Source organism: Podarcis raffonei, chromosome 13, assembly GCF_027172205.1.
Source record: "Podarcis raffonei isolate rPodRaf1 chromosome 13, rPodRaf1.pri, whole genome shotgun sequence".
Lineage (NCBI taxonomy): Eukaryota > Metazoa > Chordata > Lepidosauria > Squamata > Lacertidae > Podarcis > Podarcis raffonei.
Window position 1 is genome coordinate 9,502,502 of NC_070614.1, and position 13,560 is coordinate 9,516,061.

At 46.3% G+C, this 13,560-nt stretch overlaps 1 protein-coding gene and 1 long non-coding RNA gene across 2 annotated transcripts; both read left to right on the plus strand.

Annotated features, from left to right (window-relative positions):
• The first annotated feature begins 2,671 nt into the window (after positions 1 to 2,671).
• On the plus strand, positions 2,672 to 10,969 carry LOC128400288 (uncharacterized). The gene is made up of 7 exons (XM_053362444.1): positions 2,672 to 2,775; positions 3,696 to 3,745; positions 4,820 to 4,918; positions 5,906 to 6,182; positions 9,267 to 9,413; positions 9,572 to 9,701; positions 10,813 to 10,969. The coding sequence occupies exons 1-7, from the start codon at positions 2,739 to 2,741 to the stop codon at positions 10,967 to 10,969; spliced, it is 897 nt and encodes a 298-aa protein (XP_053218419.1). The 5' UTR covers positions 2,672 to 2,738.
• Positions 10,958 to 13,560, plus strand: LOC128400674 (uncharacterized). Its single transcript, XR_008327355.1, has 2 exons — positions 10,958 to 10,993; positions 13,264 to 13,560. It is a non-coding gene; the product is annotated as an uncharacterized LOC128400674 (long non-coding RNA).

The window sequence follows — 13,560 nt, forward strand, 5'->3', positions numbered from 1 at the left end:
GAAAACGCTTATCCCCAACCTCTGCTGCCTTGTGGAACATCTTCAGCAGAAGAAAAGGCTAAGGAATAAATCCTACACAAATCTGGAGTCGAGTCCCTAAGATGGTTGGATGGCACCTTATATGGCCTCCTTCCTGCAGCTATCTAGCTGTGGTTGCCTGAAGGAGTTTTCAGTTGTAGTGCCTAACACCTATCGTATCTTCCATTTTAACAACTGGTATTCAAGGAATTCTGCAAAGAAAGGAGGAAAATTCCGTTTTGTTGACGTGGGAATTTAAGTAGTACTCTTGGGGTCAAGAGGAAGAGAACCTGCTTCCTTATAGGGTGTTTTTGGTTTATGGCAGGGGTTGGTTCCTAATTAATTGAGCGAACGCTTAAATCCCAGGCCTGGGGGGTTTCCCATCAGGGGCCTTAGCCAGATTAGGAAGGAAGTAGATTGTAATCCCTTTAATGCGAGCTGAGATCTTTCTCCTGTTGTTTTGGGCAATCCTAGGCAGCCGGCAGGATCCCAGGTTTCAGAAAAATGCTACTTTGTTGTTGGAACTGTAATATTAAGTAAAGAACACTGCAAAGTGTCATTCATCGAAGTTCTGCGGTGCTAAATTTTCACTTGGGAGGAAGTTCTGCCGGCACCAGTGAAATTTACTTCCCAGTAAACACCATGGAGTTTCCACAAATTAAAGATTGAAAGTACAGTGGTACCTTGGGTTAAGTACTTAATTCGTTCCGGAGGTCCGTTCTTAACCTAAAACTGTTCTTAACCTGAAGCACCACTTTAGCTAATGGGGCCTCCTGCTGCTGCCGCACCGCCGGAGCCCGATTTCTGTTCTTATCCTGAAGCAAAGTTCTTAACCTGAAGCACTATTTCTGGGTTAGCGGAGTGTGTAACCTGAAGCGTATGTAACCTGAAGCGTATGTAACCTGAGGTACCACTGTATGGGATATATTGTATAGGATAAAGTTAATACACTCCAGGCATTAGTCAGAAAAACTGTTACTCAGAGGAGACCCATTTAAATTAATGCACCTGGTTCCTAATTTTTATGGGTTTACTCTGAGTAAAACTTAGCTGAATGCCACCCAACGTGAGCTTCTGATAAAGCCGTAAAGGAATTATTACTATTACAAGCTTGAACTGTTTGGGGGTTCCAAGCAGTAAAAAAAATTTTAAAAATCAAAATCAAAGGCGGAAAGCCAAAATTTTTATTAGGCATAGCAAGCCTTCAACCAGGGCCGGCCCACCCATGAGGCAAGGTGACGCGATCACCTCAGGTGGTAGGATCCACAGGGGCAGCAGATCTGATCTCCAAGGAATGCATGGCAGCCATCCCCAGTGCTGCCTCTACAGTGACCTCTTGGGGAATAGGAATCACTGCTGGAATCACTTGGGGAATAGGAATCCTTTTCCCCTCAGAGATCTTCACTCACCCCTTCTTCCCAGGTGGAGGGTGGGGCGCCATTTTGTGGTTTGCCTCAGGTGCCAAAATGTCTTGGTCCGGCCCTGCCCTTGGCTATGCCAAAAGTACAGGTGAAACTCGGAAAATTAGAATATCGTGGGAAAGTTCATTGACCCTGGACTTAATGAAGCACAGTGGACCAACACCAGCCGATGACATGGCTCCCCAAATCTCTTTTCTGGTGAGAGCAGCTTTTGCATCTCATTTGGAAACCAAGGACCCAGAGTCTGGAGGAAGAATGGGGAGGCACACAATGCCAGTGTGAAGTTTCCACAGTCTGTGTTGATTTGGGGAGCCATGTCATCAGCTGGTGTTGGTCCACTGTGCTTCATTGAGTCCAGGGTCAACGCAGCCGTCTACCAGGAGATTTTGGAGCACTTCATGCTTCCTTCCGCAGACGAGCTTTATGGGGATGCTGACTTCATTTTCCAGCAGGACTTTGGCACCTGCCCACATTGCCAAAAGTACCAAAAACTGGTACAATGCCCATGGGATTACTGTGCTTGATTGGCCAGCAAACTCGCCTGACCTGAACCCCATAGAGAATCTATGGGGCATTGCCAAGAGACAGATGAGAGAGATGAGACCAAGCAATACAGAAGAGCTGAAGTCTGCTATTGAAGCATCCTGGTCTTCCATAAGACCTCAGCAGTGCCACAGGCTGATAGCATCCATGCCACACCGCATTGAGGCAGTAATTGATGCAAAAGGGGCCCAAACCAAGTACTGAGTACATATGCATGCTTCTACTTCTCAGAGGTCCAATATTGCTCTATTTTCAGTCCTTGTTTTGCTGCTTTCATTTAATATTCTAATTTTCTGAGATTGTTAATTTGGGGTAGGCTTGACATATCTCGCTTTGCATGTCATGAGTCTATCTCATATCTTAGTTTCACCTTTTAATTTGAATTAATGAAATAAATGAACTTTTCCACGATATTCTCATTTTCCGAGTTTCATCTGTATTTTGTAGCATACCATTTGTAACATACCAAACACATGTTTAAATCCGAACTGTCTCAAAACTAAGCCTCGCCTATTCCTTCAAATACCATCAGGAGGAGAATTTTTGACTTTTGTCATTGGGTGGTGTCTCTTCTGGCCTGAGGAACCATGGAGAAGGAAAGAGGCAGGGCCATTTTGTTTCCGTGGCATCAGATTGCTCTGGAACGTGCTAAGAGCTCCAATACCTCATAAAGGGTGAACATTCTTCTGCCTCTTCAGAAAGAGCCCAGCCTTATACTCTTGGCCTAGCAAAGCCCGGTCAAGCAATACCACCACAATGCCAGAACAGCAGCAGTCAAGACCCCAGCTCAGAGGTAACAGCTCTTTCGCTTCCTTAGGGTGCGAGGGCTGGCTAGCAACAAGGTGCTGAAGTGTCCCCAAAGCCCTCTTAGCTATAGTGTGAAGTCACTGGTGGTGACTCTCCATCGCCATACGCTCGACCATAGTCAACTTCTTTGTGGTGCCAAAGCTCACCTGGCCATAGAAGACGTGCAAGTGTTAGGCCTAGGAGGAATTCTGAAAGGGCTTTTCAGTTGAGGGTAGTAGACACCAAGAAGGGACGCGGGTGGCACTGTGGTCTAAACCACAGAGCCTCTTGGCTTGCTGATCAGAAGGTTGGCGGTTCAAATCCTCACACCAGAATGAGCTCCTGTTGCTCAGTCCCTGCTCCTGCCAACCTAGCAGTTCGAAAGCATGCCAGTGCAAGTAGATAAATAGGTACCGTTGCAGCAGTAAAGTAAACAGCGTTCCTATGCGCTCTGGTTTCCATAAGTTGTTCCATTGCACCAGAAGCGGTTTAGTCCTGCTGGCCACATGACCTGGAAAGCTGTCTGTGGACAAATGCTGGCTCCCTCAGCCTGAAAGCGAGATGAATGCCACAACCCCATAGTCGCCTTTGACTGGACTTAACCGTCCAGGGGTCCTTTACCTTTACCTTAGTAGACACCACTCTTACCACTACCACTCCCCTCCGGGAGGTGCCACATCCAGCCTCCACCTCTTCCCTGGCGCCCTTCAGAACTTGGCGCCCTGGCGCCCCGTGGCACTAGCCTCTATGGGTAAGACGCCCCTGCCAAGAGCTCTCATCTAATCCAACAGCGGCTAAAGAAAGCGCACATTCCAACATCAGCAAAGTTCTGCAAACCATCACCAGGCACATTTTGAACTGTGGTAAGTCATACAACAGGGGGCGGAAATCCCTTAATGGCTCCGTTGCCGTTTTTCTTTGTTCCAGAGAACCAGTGCAACATGACGGACATAATGCAAAGAATTGCCCTTTCCAAGGTAAGACATACCAGTAAATCGGTGTTTTTACACCTTGTCCCCAAGGTTGAAGGTTCAATCTCTGTATGGGACAGGTGCATATTCCTGCATTGCGGGGCGTGATTCTCGGGGTCCCTTCCAACTCTATGATTCTGTGATGCTAAAACAGGCCAAATTTTCAAAACCTACTTTAGGGAGATTAAAGGTAAAACGCTTGCTAGGCATATTTAAAACAGGGAATCTCTCTCCTGGGTTGTTTCTACCCAATTTGCCATGGTGCTGCAGATGTCCAAGGCATAGCTGCGCTGCCAACTTTTCCCTTTTCTTGCGAGGAATCCTATTCGGAATAAGGGAATTTCCCTTTAAAAAAGGGAAATGTTGACAGCTACGGTCCAAGGTGCGGGGAGGCTCAGTCACATTTTCCCCCCATGTGCAAAATACGACACACCACCCCACCCCCCAGATTTCGCCAAAATTGCTGTTTTCATGCACTTGTTGCATTGCACACTCCTGTACATCAACCCCTGCTTTTGATTATAGGAGGTAGGATAATGCAATGCTATATTAGGGGGGATAGGTGAATACTAAGGGGAAAATGGCTCAGTAATCTTATGCTGTTTGTTTACACTAGGGACCCCAATAGTTTGGCACCCTTGCTTTAGAAGCAGACAGCAGAAAATAGGGAAAATGCAAAATCCGTCACTTGTGTCTTAGGAATCTTTAACACAAGCTTACCTGGCTTAAAATAATCGGGAAAATCGAGTGGTTTGGAATATGTGGCTTTCCCTTCCTATAGACTTGGACTGACATGGCTGCTACTGTTACAAGCGTCGCTCTTTTTCTCCATGGCTGCTCCTCCCACACCAGTCTAGGCATGTGGAAAAAGGCTTCTTTTACCTCGGTGGTTTGCCTTCCTTGCAAACCTTCCTTCCTATTCTTTTTTTGCAATGTGTTTAGGGGGGAAAGGGGGGAAATTTGTGTGTCATGGAAGAACTTAGAACCTCTCCTTTCTGCTGCAGCTTTACTGAGCAATAATGGAAACCATAATAATTTGAATGATCCCTTTCTCCCCCCCCCTTCTCCCCCAATGCTCAGCCACCTGTGAACAAGGATATGTACAACACCTTGTACACTAAGGACTACATACACTATGATGACTATCACTACCAGGTGCCGACAATGGATGCTTCACAGGTAGGCAACGTTCTTCTCAACCGTTTTCTGATTTGATCCCAGAATGTCCCGCTTCTCCTTATAGTAAAGGTAAAGGTACCCCTGCCCGTACGGGCCAGTCTTGCCAGACTCTGGGGTTGTGCGCCCATCTCACTCAAGAGGCCGGGGGCCAGCGCTGTCCGGAGACACTTCCGGGTCACGTGGCCAGCATGACATCGCTGCTCTGGCGAGCCAGAGCCACACACGGAAATGCCGTTTACCTTCCCGCTAGTAAGCGGTCCCTATTTATCTACTTGCACTTTGACGTGCTTTCGAACTGCTAGGTTGGCAGGCGCTGGGACCGAGCAACGGGAGCGCACCCCGCTGCGGGGATTCGAACCGCCGACCTTTCGATCGGCAAGTCCTAGGCGCTGAGGCTTTTAACCACAGCGCCACCCGCGTCCCATCGCTTCTCCTTAGGACGTCCCTATTTTCATCAGAGAAATGTTGGAGGGTATGGAGTTATGTGACCCCCGGATCAAGGAGATATGTAACTACACAACCTTTGGAAGACATCTGAAGGCAGCCCTGTACAGTGGTACCTCGGTTTACAAACAGTCCTGTTTATGAACTATTCGGTTTACGAACTCTGCAAAACCAGAAGTAGTGTCCCGGTTTGCGAACTTTACCTCGGTCTACGAACGGAAGCCGAACGGTGGAAGGGCACCGGTGGCGGGAGGCCTCATTAGGGAAAGCACGCCTCGGTTTAAGAATGGATTTGGTTTAAGAATGGACTTCAGGAACAGATTAAGTTCATAAACCGAGGTACCACTGTACAGGGAAGCTTTTTAATGTTTTGTTATGTTTTTCTGTATGTTGGAATCCACCCAGAGTGGCTGGGGCAACCCAGTCAGATAGGGCATGCCTATATTCTTCAGAGAAATGGTGGACACTGAGCATTGTGCTTGCAGGAAGTTTCTAATGAAACTTCCCCGCCAGATCCACAGCTTGTGTGAATTGTTTGTGCAGATGCTGAAACTGGAAGCCCAGTTGAAGGCCAAGGAGTTCCATACACCTGTTGAGCCTGAACCTGTGAAATACGTTGAAGCAGCTGGCTGCCAAGAAGTTCGACCACCTTATCCTATGGACCTGGGCCGGAGGCTGACCACAAGCCAAGCGGCTCCACCACCATTTCAGCAGGTCCAAGAAGATCCACAGGTTTGCCACCTTCTTCCCAAACAAAGCGCAGTACAGAAGATGGAGGCGGAGAGACTAGCTCAACAGGCAGATGCATGTATTCCACCAGGTAAAGAGTCCTGCAGTTCTTTGCGGTGTGAGTAAGGAGATCACTGTGAGATCCAGCCAAAGCCACATCTAAACCAGCATTCTGTTCCCACAGTGGCCAGCAAGCATGACCTGAGCGGTTGGAGGGTGGATGGCGGCTAACAGATTGAGGTTGAATCCTGACAAGACAGAAGTACTGTTTTTGGGGGACAGGAGGCGGGCAGGTGTGGAGGATTCCCTGGTCCTGAATGGGGTAACTGTGCCCCTGAAGGACCAGGTGCGCAGCCTGGGAGTCATTCTGGACTCACAGCTGTCCATGGAGGCACAGGTCAAATCTGTGTCCAGGGCAGCTGTTTACCAGCTCCATCTGGTACGCAGGCTGAGACCCTACCTGCCTGCAGACTGTCTCGCCAGAGTGGTGCATGCTCTGGTTATCTCCCGCTTGGACTAGTGCAATACGCTTTACGTGGGGCTACCTTTGAAGGTGACTCGGAAACTACAACTAATCCAGAATGCGGCAGCTAGACTGGTGACTGGGGGCGGCCGCCAAGACCATATAACACCGGTCTTGAAAGACCTACATTGGCTCCCAGTACGTTTCCGAGCACAATTCAAAGTGTTGGTGCTGACCTTTAAAGCCCTAAACAGCCTTTGTCCAGTATACCTGAAGGAGCGTCTCCACCCCCATCATTCTGCCCGGACGCTGAGGTCCAGCGCTGAGGGCCTTCTGGCAGTTCCCTCATTGCGAGAAGCAAAGCTACAGGGAACCAGGCAGAGGGCCTTCTCGGTAGTGGCGCCCGCCCTGTGGAACACCCTTCCAGCAGATGTCAAAGCGATAAACAACTACCTGACATTCAGAAGACATCTTAAGGCAGCCCTGTTCAGGGAAGTTTTTAACGTGTGATATTTTACTGTATTTTTGGTTTTTATGGAAGCCGCCCAGAGTGGCTGGGGAGGCCCAGCCAGATGGGCAGGGTGTAAATAATAAATTATTATTATGATGAGCACTGTAGCATGCATTCTCACATTCATGATCTCCAGCGACTGCCTGTAATACTGGAGGCTATATCATTATGTATTATAATATTCATTTCATTTCTATACCACTTCATATTTTTAAGGAAAACCTTTTTAAATAAATAATAATAATTTTAATTGTTAAGTGGGGAGGGGACCAACACAATATATTTCTCCATTTATAGCCTCCATAAATTTGTCTACCGTAATTCTGTTTTCAACCTGTCCAAGTTGGTAGCCGTGACTACATCTTATACAGTGGTACCTCGGGTTACAGACTCCGCTAACCTGGAAGTAGTACCTCGGGTTAAGAACTTTGCCTCAGGATGAGAACAGAAATCGTGTGGCAGTGGCGCGGCGGCAGCAGGAGGCCCCATTAGCTAAAGTGGTACCTCAGGTTAAGAATGGTTTCAGGTTAAGAACGGACCTCTGGAAGAAATTAAGTATGTAACCAGAGGTACCACTGTATTTTGATTATCCAAACCAAAGGGCAGATATTCTTTCCATTCTTTACCCACTCAGCTTTTGCAACTAAGGGACCCAACACTGTTAGCAAACCTTTCTTTTCTAGCATTTATTTTTTTTAAAGAGAAAGCTGTGGTTGTTTTCCCATCACCTAGCAAAACCTACAATAGCCTCTTAGCACAGGTCATTGTTGTAGTAGAGAATTCCATAGTTTAAATATGTTTCTTGCAAGAAGGATAGGGTAAGTGAGATATAGGGTGGATCTACACACAGAAAAAATACTGTAAATAAGTCAAAAATTAAATTGCTGTAACAAAAGAAAAAAAAAACCCTATATAGAAATCGCATAGAAAAATTGTTTGCTCTCTGGCGCCATCTGGTGCTGCATGTTTATAATGCATTCAAAGCGTTGTTTTTTGACTAACGTAGCCGAGTCCGTAGAAATGAAGTCTTCCTGGGGAGCTAAACCTTTCCTCTGAGTATGACTGATTCTTTGGTGACTAACAGGCAATATAGTCGGCCTTTTGGGCATGAGTGAAGAACAACTAATTTTGCAGTGTCTTTCAAGACAACAATGCCCATTTACACCACAAAGAACTCATAACCCACCTACTTTCAGCAGCCAGAAACACCATAACCAGACACTGGAGAGACCTGTCAGGAGTAAGCATGGACCAATGGTACCAAATAGTATGGGAAACAGCCCTACTAGAAAAATTAACCAATAAACTGAAACTGACACGAGGACAAACAGAAGAAGACGCCTTTACCCCGGTATGGCTCCCCTTTATCACATACACAGCCCAACAAGACAAGGACAAAACTCCACCAACGGCATACAAATCAATATGGCTAAAGGTAAAGGTAAAGGTACCCCTGCCCGTACGGGCCAGTCTTGACAGACTCTGGGGTTGTGCGCCCATCTCACTCAAGAGGCCGGGGGCCAGCGCTGTCCGGAGACACTTCCGGGTCACGTGGCCAGCGTGACAAAGCTGCATCTGGCGAGCCAGCGCAGCACACGGAACGCCGTTTACTTTCCCGCTGGTAAGCGGTCCCTATTTATCTACTTGCACCCGGAGGTGCTTTCGAACTGCTAGGTTGGCAGGCGCTGGGACCGAGCAGCGGGAGCGCACCCCGCCGCGGGGATTCGAACCGCCGACCTTTCGATCAGCAAGTCCTAGGTGCTGAGGCTTTTACCCACAGCACCACCCGCATCCCTCAATATGGCTAACCTGATCCAAAAACACCCACCCACCCCACTCACGCACGAAAACAAAGATCACCACAGCCAACCACAAATGAACAGCCACACCCTAGGCCAACCCCAACCTCTCTCACCACCAAAGGAACACAAATGAACAACACGAGCAACGCTGACACCAAACCCTACATACATTAAGCAAAATAGAAACATCGCCACCCGACCCCCCCACCTTCCCTCCCTCCCCCCCCCTCCCCCCCAACGTCTCAACAAATGAAACTGATTTGTAAAAATGTTAAATGGAAAAAATACGAGAGACATTACACATACTTCTGTAAAACAAGAAAATCTTTAATACAAACAAACAAACAAAACTAATTTTGCAGTGCCCGTCTTACAAATGTGGTCTTGCCCCTTCCCCAGATCAAGTACCGTCTTCTTGCGTCTGCCCAGAACAGGGCCAGAACTGGAGCGACTATCAACAGTTTCTCTTGGAAACGCAGCGAGCTACTCAGATGCAACTTCGTGAAATTAAGAAATCACATGTGGGATCTACTGTGTTTCAGCCAGGTCAGTTGAGTTAAATTAAACACACACGACCGCTTGAGGATATTTTGGTAAATATTCCCAAAGAAATACAAGATGATGTATAATACTCTTAATGACAGCAGAAGACATACAAACTGTGCCAACTCCAGTTGGTGGCTGAATATTCTCTCTTTTCATAGAAGTTTATCCCAGGACTGAACCAAGTACTTACCAAAGAGATTATGTACCCTGGCCCAGACTACGAAGTGGATTTTGTAGCGCAAATAGGAATTTCTCCAATCTTGTCTTTGATGATGGCTACTACACTGAGTAAGAGTCTTTGCAAATACTTTATGGGGTGGGAGGACTAAGGGAAGCAACAGAACAGTAACATTTACACTCATACATTACATTATGGGTCTCAGGATCAGTTCAATGCAAGGTCTCTTTTGTTGGCAGTTTGCGTGTCCAAAAGGATATCCAAAGGAGATGGACAATTATAAGATGTACAGTGGTACCTCGGAAGCCAAATGTTTTGCTGATAACCTGGAAGTAAATGCTTCCATTTTCAAATGCGCCTCAGAAGTCAAACAGCTTCCACTGTGTGTTTTTCAATTTTCTCAATAGAACCTGCAGCCAGACCTTTGGGCCTCGGTTTTCGAATGTTTCGGAAGTCGAACGGTCTTCCGGAATGGATTACATTTGAGAACCGAGGTACCACTGTCCTTTAAAATGCAGTAAATTCTTTAAACCACTGCATCATGAATGGTGGGCGTTTGTTCTTCCAAACTCAAATCAGCGCTGTGTTGCCAGAATCTGCCTGAACTAGTCCATCAATTTGGCCTTAAAGCTCCACCAAAAGACTGCAGAAATTAAATAGCCCACTTCCAGAAGTTACTGGTGCTGGAGCCATTTTCTTCATGCAATGGGATTCCCACGAACAACAGTGCAACTGAGCAGAAGGCTACAAAGTTATCTGACTTAGTTGAAATATACTCAGAGTCAAGAGTGGATTTCATGCTCTTTATTCAGCTCATAGTGGTGAGGAGGAATGAATGTCCCCCTCAAAGTATCTGCTTTATATACATTATTTACACAATGGGCTGCACGTGATTGGCTAATTCCAGAATTCTCTTGTAGGCCAATTAGGTTGTGGATTCACTTCCATCTGGAGCTGGATTGGGTGGCTCCTGCAGACCAATCATACTGCTGCATTGTTCTCGGACTAATCAGAATGCTGCATTCTGAATCCTATTGTTCTAGGACCAATCAGTCTGCTGCATTTTGGATGCTATTCAAGTCAGTACATAACATTAGCCATATGGCTTCTAAAGTTAAGAGGACACACACACACACACACACACACACACCCCGGATTCTCCATTTTATTCTGCCATGACTCTCCCTCACTCTTTCTCTCTCCTCCCTCCCCCCAATATAGGAACCCTTGGGTATCAGAGTACATGGACAACTACAATATTTTCTTGAAGAAGCTGAACTGGAAGAATCGGAACCCTGTGTCATCTTTCTGCTCAGCAGTGAAGCCTGTAACCAATTTCTGTCACCGGATGCCATCTCAAACACCAACAGCACCTTGAAAGTGTACAGCGATAGTTATTATGGTATGTTCTAAATTGGACCCTGTGATATCAGGGGTGCCATTGCCAACAGTAATTGAATGTGGGGGCCCAGTCCACGGTGTGTGGATTTGGCTGTCGGCTCTACTTACAAAAGAGGGCACACACTTGCATAAAATGCTTGTGTTCTTTGCGTCTTGTGCAAATTTGTGTCCTCTTTTGCAAGCAGGGTGAAGGGCTACCCCCACCCCCCACCCGTGCCGGATTTACGTACTGTATAAGCTAAACAAGCTATAGTTTAGGGCTCCGCTCTCTTGGGGCCCCCCCAAAAAAATTAAAGGGGAAAAAACTGGACGTACATTTCCAAAATATAAGATAAAAAACAAGTAAAATGGCTTTAGATCAGGTCCATAAATTACCATATAGCATATATTCAACACAAAAAACAGCAGCAATTTGTTGTTGACAAAGGACAGCTGGACATATAAAGGGCCCCATTACCTTCAGTAGCTTAAAGGTAAAGGTACCCCTGATTGTTAGGTCCAGTCGTGGATGACTCAGGGGTTGCAGCGCTCATCTCGCTTTATTGGCCAAGGGAGCCGGCGTACAGCTTCCAGGTCATGTGGCCAGCATGACTAAGCCACTTCTGGTGAGCCACAGGAGCACACGGAAACGCCGTATACCTTCCCGCTGGAGTGGTACCTATTTATCTACTTGCACTTCGTGCTTTCGAACTGCTAGGTTGGCAGGAGCAGGGACCGAGCAATGGGAGCTCAGTCCATCGTGGGGATTCGAACCACTGACCTTCTGATCAGCAAGCTTAGGACCTCATCAAACCTAAATCCAGCCCTTCCCCATGCCCAACTAATCAGTGGCCACATCCAAGTTATAAAACATCGAACAGACAGTGTGTCACCAGGTGAAGCTTTTTCTAGAATTATTTCCATACTAGAAAAAGGCTATTGTGTCAAATTTCTGCCTGTTTAAAGACATAATATCCCTGCTTTCTCTCTTTGCCAACCCTAAATCATGTAAAGAATTCTAGAAGTGGTAAAACAGTTGTGATATTGTAGATCAGGGGTGGGAAACCATTTTTTGGCTTTGCAGGTTGGGCAAGACTATCCACCTGTCAGTTATCTGGCACCACAATCATGTGATTGGGTGCTTTGAAGTCCCAAAGTCAGAGCTTCAAATCACCACACACAGCCCAGTTTGCCCTATACGAACTGAAATGCAGCTAGCCTTTGAAATCCGCACGTCTCCAAATTTTGCAATGCAGTTCTCCAAACAATAACATGTGGAAAAAAATCTGTGAAACTGCATCTAAAAATGAACATATCAGTGAAAGTAACATGCAAAACATGGCACTTAAGGCTGGAAAAATCAGAAACAGAAAGAAAAGGGAGTGGACAAATCTATCCATCTCTGCTCCCAAGTGAAACTTGCATAGGAGAATTTTGTAGTGAAACGTTCACAGAAGGTATGAGGATTTCTTATCTGGAAATGATCCAGCTGTACTAAGATCATTTAAACTATTGATGGGTCAAAAGAAGTCTCAGCAGTTCTTGACACTTCAGTCTGTTGGCTTTGATTGTGAGGAGATACAGCAAGCAGATTCTTTTATATTTAAGCATGTATGCCTTATGGGACGTGGGTGGTGCTGTGGGTTAAACCACAGAGCCTAGGACTTGCTGATCAGAAGGTCAGTGGTTCGAATCCCCGCGATAGACTGAGCTCCCATTGCTCAGTCCCTGCTCCTGCCAACCTAGCAGTTCGAAAGCACGAAGTGCAAGTAGATAAATAGGTACCGCTCCAGCGGGAAGGTAAACGGCGTTTCTGTGTGCTCCTCTGGCTCACCAGAAGCGGCTTAGTCAAGCTGACCACATCACCTGGAAGCTGTACGCTGGCTCCCTCGGCCAATAAAGCGAGATGAGCACTGCAACCCCAGAGTCGTCTGCGACTGGACCTAATGGTCAGGGTTCCCTTTACCTTTACCTATGTATGCCTTGCTGGTTCATTCTACATGCTAAAGTGACACAGAAAGAGATGGATTCATTAATCCCTGGCTCAATTTAGCTAGCACGAATTTGTCGAATACTGTATTGAAGCCCTCTATGCCAGTGATGTCACATCTTGTGGCAGTGGGTTCCATAAGTTAATTATGTAATCGGTGAAGAAGAACTCCCTCTCTTTCCTGCATAGAGTTCTGCATTTATTCCCATTGTGAAAGTTATTGTTTTAGCTTCTGGAAGTATCCATCCCTGAAATGCACCTTAGATATATTTATTTTATTTTATTTTTCTTTCTGGTTATAGTTCCGCAAGCAACACAGGATACCAGCCATGGACATTTGGACACAGGACCTTGGAGGCCTGAAGACCTGTTATATACCAGAGACAGTTGTTTATATTTAGTGTATTTATACATTTGTGTATATCATAGCAGGGATATGATATATCTGCTTACCAAAGTAAAACCAGAGCCCTAATTTGAACTGTGTATTGAAATGGACAGTACCACTGTGCAATGCATGTATCTTAGAATCAATAATCAAAGATAGAATTGTTCAGGTCACTGTGCCTTTTAAATAAACAACAAATGGACAAAACAAA